This window comes from Symphalangus syndactylus, chromosome 4 (genome assembly GCF_028878055.3).
Source record: "Symphalangus syndactylus isolate Jambi chromosome 4, NHGRI_mSymSyn1-v2.1_pri, whole genome shotgun sequence".
NCBI lineage: Eukaryota > Metazoa > Chordata > Mammalia > Primates > Hylobatidae > Symphalangus > Symphalangus syndactylus.
In genome coordinates, this window is record NC_072426.2 from 113,045,557 (window position 1) to 113,051,556 (window position 6,000).

At 49.5% G+C, this 6,000-nt stretch overlaps 1 protein-coding gene across 3 annotated transcripts in view; it reads right to left on the reverse strand.

The window, feature by feature from the left end:
- The window catches only part of SETD7 (SET domain containing 7, histone lysine methyltransferase), a 66,203-nt gene extending 60,623 nt beyond the window's left edge, over positions 1-5,580 (reverse strand). For all 3 annotated transcript variants that reach the window (XM_055275955.2, XM_055275954.2, XM_063638207.1), the window contains exon 1: positions 4,876-5,580. In XM_055275955.2, the coding sequence (XP_055131930.1) occupies positions 4,876-4,915 (40 nt within the window). In that variant the 5' untranslated portion in view covers positions 4,916-5,580. The remainder of the gene's footprint in view (positions 1-4,875) is intronic.
- Positions 5,581-6,000: the final 420 nt, after the last annotated feature.

The following is a 6,000-nucleotide window of genomic DNA, read 5'->3' on the forward strand; positions in this document are numbered from 1 at the left end:
ATGCGCCAAGTCAGCCAACAGCCTTCCAGGCGAGTTCCCACTGAACAGAGGATGAATACCAGGCCCAAGCAACAGGGAAAATTAACTTGAATGACGGCTCTGTGTTTATAACGTCGTCCGAGCTAATGTTCTGTGTATCTGTCTGTAGCATGATTTTAAACATTTACAGAAGTTAGAGAAAGGAAAAAAGTATCAGTTCACAAGTCTACTTTTTCACTTTGTTCTATGGTCATTATCTATTGAACAGATAGAAAGTTACAATTTTTCCCTCTAGTTACTTCTGAGGGAGCTTCTTCTTGAATCTGATAAGAGCCAGGCCTATATTCTAAGTAGCAATGTACATCTCAATCTCAGCAAAGTAAACTCCCTCAGGATCAGACATCCAGCTGCTTAATGTCTCAGGCTTACTCACTAGAGATCTGAGAGTGGTGTGCGAGTATTTCCCTTAGAACCAGAGACCCTACACACACACTGTTGGTTTTGTAGACTAGAACATTGCTTTAAAAAACAATAATAGGCCAGGCGCGGTGGCTCACGCCTGTAATCCCAGCACTTTGGGAAGCCAAGGTGGATCTCTTGAGCTCAGGAGACCAGTCTGGGCAATACAGTGAGACCCCATCTCATTAAATAAATAAATAAATTGAAAAACAAAAAACAACAATAATAAAAGGCAACCTTATTCTGTTTAATGCAAAGAACATGCCCTCCTGGTTATGCATTCAATCACTGACTCCTAAAAACATAGCTTGATGTTTTGATCTTTTTAAAATTTTTTATCTTTTTAGGTTTTTAAAAAATTATTTCAACTTTTATTTTAGAACCGGGGGCACAAATGCAAGTTTGTTACCTGGATAATTTTATTTATAAGGGTAATTGTTGGCAAGGGTTCATGTATTAGTTGTGAGGGTCATAATTTTAATGTGTGGCCCACACAGAAAGGGTGCTACGAATACACTTCATATGTATTTTCCCTAGATACAGGGCATGAGCAGTCTTAGTAGAGACAGGTAGAATCTGATATTAGGGGGAGTGTTAATAAAAAATATTCTTAATATTTTGAAGGGGTTGTGGCAGTGGAACACTGAGCTGCTTATTTTCATTCTGGCCCCTTGTTCTGCTATTTCCCCTTTTTGATCATTCTTCCTCCATGTCTCCTACACACTTCCAGGCCCTTCTGTTTTTCCTGCCATCATAACTGTGCATCTGGACCACTGCAAAGAGACTTCAAGGTACCTCATCTGCTGTGTCAGCCCCTCTGACTGTCCTGCTGGCCACTGCCTGTTCATCTTCTCGGAGCGGAGCCTTGATCCTGTCATTCCCTTTTCTAAAGAGCCCCCACGGCTTCCCTGGCTTCCAGCACACAGTCCATGCTCTCAGCCTGCTACCCAGCCTCCCTTCCCTGTTTTCCCCTCCACTTTTCTCCTTGTAAGCTCCATGTTGCAGCAAAATCAAATGACTGTTCTCTGGGTGCACCCGCAGAATTCCATGCCTCCGTGTCTTCACTCACGAAGTTCCCCTCTCAACCTGACTCAGCTCTATGGCACCTCTTGTGGAAAATCTTTCCCCTTTGACTTCCCTAAGCTGGAACTAATTTTTACTTCCTCTCAACCGTCACAATTCATCTGTATAGATATATTTATTTGAAATTATATTAGAGACCACATCATATTCATCTTTGTATCTATGGGTAGAAAAATAAATAGATGCTGTAATAAATTTCTGTTTCCAGATGCCCAGAGGAATGACACTGGAAAACTAAACATCACTCTTCACTGAACCAGTGTGTCTCAAAGTGTTTTCCAAAAGCCACACCAGAGCTCAGGTGGAGCTCTGAGGCCCTCTGAGGCCCAGGGCTTGCTGCCTTCCCACAAGAGCACAGCCAACACAGTACACAGAACACTCTATCGACACAGCCTCCGCCACTCCCCTCACCTCAGGGATTTGTCCACCCTGAGTTCAGAACTTTCCCAGAGTTACAATCATACCCTGACAGAGAACCAAATGCACATGATATATAAGACGTTTAAACTCAATCCTGAAGAGACTAATTTCTTCCCCAGAGTAAATCTCTAATGAAGAAGGAAAAAGACAGCTACTGCAGAGGACACAGGTTTTTTTCCCCAAATACATTTTTCTGAAAGTCACTGAACTCTATCAGAACCAACCTCTACAGAGTTACACTGATAAAAAATGGCACTGACATAATATTTAACTGTTGCTTCCAACTCGGTTATCAAGTGTTTCATAAATTTGACTAACTCATTAAAAATAAAAAATGTAAGAAGACAGTTTGGTCTGGTGGAGGGCCGTTTTGGAAGTCCAAGCCAGTCTCTCCACCTCACTGAGTGTTCTTGGATTAGTCCTTAACTTCTGTATGCCTCAGTTCCCGCCTCTGTAAAATTACGATAATATTAGTACCCACCTCATAAGACTGAATAAGGCTGAATGGATAACGTCTGTGAAACACTTAGCACAGGGCCTGCACTTAATAGGAGCTAAACAATTATAGCAATGATAATAATAGCTATGACAATGAAACCACTGAGAACAGAGGCTCTGTTTATGGAAAGAGGTAGATTAGTTGGTACTTAAACACTAAGATATTCAGACTAGCTTCTCTTTGGGAAAGAGCAGAAGCAGTTTATACCAGTCCCCTATGTAAGTGTTAGATGTTATGTAAAGACTGTTGCAAACAGCACTAAAAAGGCCAAGAATGGCTGGACAAGAGCACACACACAGGTACAGTTTACTGCATGTGCACACACACATTCCAGGCACTGTGCAAGTTAGAGCCCGAGATGCTTCTAGGGGCTTTTAAAGATTCTGTGCTGCTCTAATTGTTTAGTTAGCTACAACTGAGTGACCATGTGTCCCAGATTGCCCCAGACATTCAAGGCTTAAGCTACTTGCCCCAGCATCATTATTAATAGTGTGCCCTCTCATTCTCAAGGGGGTTCTGATTTTGGACAATAATGTACATAATTACCCTATAAAACAAAACCATCCCTGCTTATATAAACTTCCCTGTTTTCAAATCCAGTGGATGGTCTCAAAAAACAATACTGTCATTTCTAAAGCTCTTGCTCACAGTCTGCAAAGGAGCCTGAGGACTACGGACAACTGGACATATGTTTGTAAACAGCTTCAAAGGGGAATGGATGTGGTTTAACATGGAGAACAGTACCAGCAATCAAGGGTTTGTATTTAATTTTTACAAGTAAAAGTAAACGTTGAAGAAAGAGAGCAAGCCCTAACAATCTGAGGTCATTTTTCCTTTATCTTTCACAACATGGAGGCACAAAAAGTCAACAACTTTTAACTTCTCAGAAGGCTCCCTGTGGATCAACTCAATCAATGTATCCGGGCCTTACTCCAGTAAGCCCCAACACTGGCTTTATTTATTAGAGAGATAAATAGCTCTGTGAGTTCACAACATGGTGAAAATTTTAACAAAAACCACACACTCTTTAATTGGCTTCGAAGTTAGAGAAAGAAATAAGTTTTAATATTGGCATTACATTGGATACTTTTCAAGAGTTCAGAAATATTAGTCTGCTTAATCTCCCCTTAAGATCTCAGAAGCACTGCAAAGGGAGTTATGTTTATGAAAACATTAAAACTGATTTTTCCCAGTGTAACAATAACCATGTATCCTTATGCATTTGTAGTGTCGCCACTTTTTTTCTTTATCTTTCGTCAGAACTTGCGTTTATACAAATCAGACAGAAACCTGATTCAACCAACAGCTAAAAATTATTTACTCACATACTTAGTTTAAAACATTCTGGTATCATACCACACCACACTGAAAAACATCACGACGTACTGTATGTAGTGGAACCAAATAAATACGCTAAAGAGTATTTTCCAGTATTCGCTGTTACAAAATCATAACATCCTATGATACAAACAACGAGATTGTATAACGTCCCCACATCGTTTTTTTAGAACTAGCAAAAAAAAAAAAAAAAAAAAAAGGTGGAGAAACTCAGCAAAACAAAGTGGCGAGAAAAGTCGGGGGAGGGGCGGTAGAAGAGAAGGGGCGGAGAAACACGACACCGAGGCGGTGATATCACCCACAGCCAACGGCATGGAATTCAGAAAGTTAAGTGTCACCCAGCAATTTCGGTGCGGACTCGCGGCGCGCCTGCACAGCGTGGCGGCTGCATCCCAGCCAAGCAGGAAGGGGGAGGGGGAGGCCTGACTGAGTTCGCTCGGGGGCAGCGGACGGGAGGGCTGCCCCCCTCCCGGACGGCGCACGTTCGAGTCCCGGGTCGGGAGACTTGTCCTTCGCCCGACAATGATTTCATCTTTTCGGAAGAGCTGCCGCCTGGGCCGCGGCTGCCACGTGCCTGGTCTGGCCCCGTGCGCTGCGCCGGGGGACCTACCCGGACGCGGCCGCGGCCGCCGCGGGGCGCAGAGGCAGCAGAAGGGAAGGGCTGGCGGCCGGGAGGGGATCGGGGTGGCCAAAACTGGGCTAGAGTATTGCTCCGCGGAGTCCGCCGGCCTCAAGGGGCTGCCCTGCGGAGTGCACCCACCCTCCGCGCCCGAAGGCGGAAAGGCCAGAGCGCGGGGCAGGTTTCGCAACTCCGAGGGTGGAAGCAGGCTGTGGCCGGGCGGGATGGAGCGGCCGTGCCTTTCCAGCGCCCCCGGCCTGGCGGAGCCCCATTCTCGGCCTGCGCCCCGCCGCGCAGTGCGCGCTCCCGGCGGCGTGACCGTGGCTGTCGGGCCCCCGCCCGAGCCGGGCAGCCGGCCACCCGTGTAGGGGACAGTGGCGGCCGCGCGGCCCGGCGCCGCGCTGCTCGCAGCCCGCCACTCCTTCCGCGCTCCGGGCCCCCTGCACCTCCTCCCCCGGACCCGGAGAAATGCTTGTACCTTCCACCGCCTCCTCCACCATCTCGTCGTCGCTATCCATGGCGGCTGGGGACCCTGCCCAGCTCGGGGCTGCGCGGCTGCCTCCCGTCCCTCTGGGTGCTCCCGGCGGCTGAGCGAGCTCTGAGGCTCGCGAGTTTGGAGGAGGAGGAGGAAGAGGAGGAGCAGTCAGGGCTGGCTCGCACTGCCTCCCCCTACAGCCCTTTCAATTCCTTGGCCTTCAGCTGCTGCGGCAGCAGCCGTCGTCCCCCCCTCCCTTCGCCCACTTTCCCCTCGCCTCAGAGGCTCCGGTGTGCCGCCTTGGCCGTCGCCGCTGCTGCAACTTTCTCCTGTAATACCCCCTCTTTGTTATCGAGCAGCTGATCCGCTGACATCACCCAGCGCCGGTGCGCTCCCTCCCTCGCTGATTGACAGTTCCCTGTCCCTTTCCAGAAGTAAGGCTCCTTAAAACGAAAGGCGCTCCGGGGCAGCGCGTATTCCGCGTCCCAGCCAACCCGCCTCCGGCCCGTCAGCGTTTCTCTTTTGCTTAGGTGCGGCTTGGCGCGCCCCGAGCGCTCAACGCGGTCCTGGGAGCTGCGGGCTTGTCGAGGACACTTGGATCGCCCGTGGGGGCTCCGAGCTCCCGACCTCCCGTTGTGCTGGGAGCAACTTGAAAGTCCGTGGTGCACTGTCCGTGTTCCCTCGAGACAACCTCCAAAGTGCCAGGGAAGCTAAGGAAGCGTTTCTGACGCTCTGGCGCCTGGACTTCCTCTCACCCTCGCCCCCACATCACCCCGTTCGCCGCCGGGAGCTGCACGAGTGCGACACGCAAGGGAGCGCAGGTGTCCTCGCGGTCCCGCATCACATCCGCAAGCCGATTTCCCGAGCTCGGGGGCTGTTATCTGGCCCGGATTCCGCAGGATGGCGGGGCCACCCCAGCGCCCCCACTCCCCGCCTTCCTTCGGGTCGCCAGGCCCTCGCGTGATTCAGAAATTCATCAAATCCAAATGGCAGCGGGCTCTCTGTCAGGCAGGAAACAAGCCTCACCGAAGGCTCGGCAGGTTCCTCCTCGCGGCTGTGGTAATGGAAAAGGAGCCGCCGAGTGGAGCTAACGAGGAAGGAAGGACCCTCCGTCTGGCGCGCCTCTTT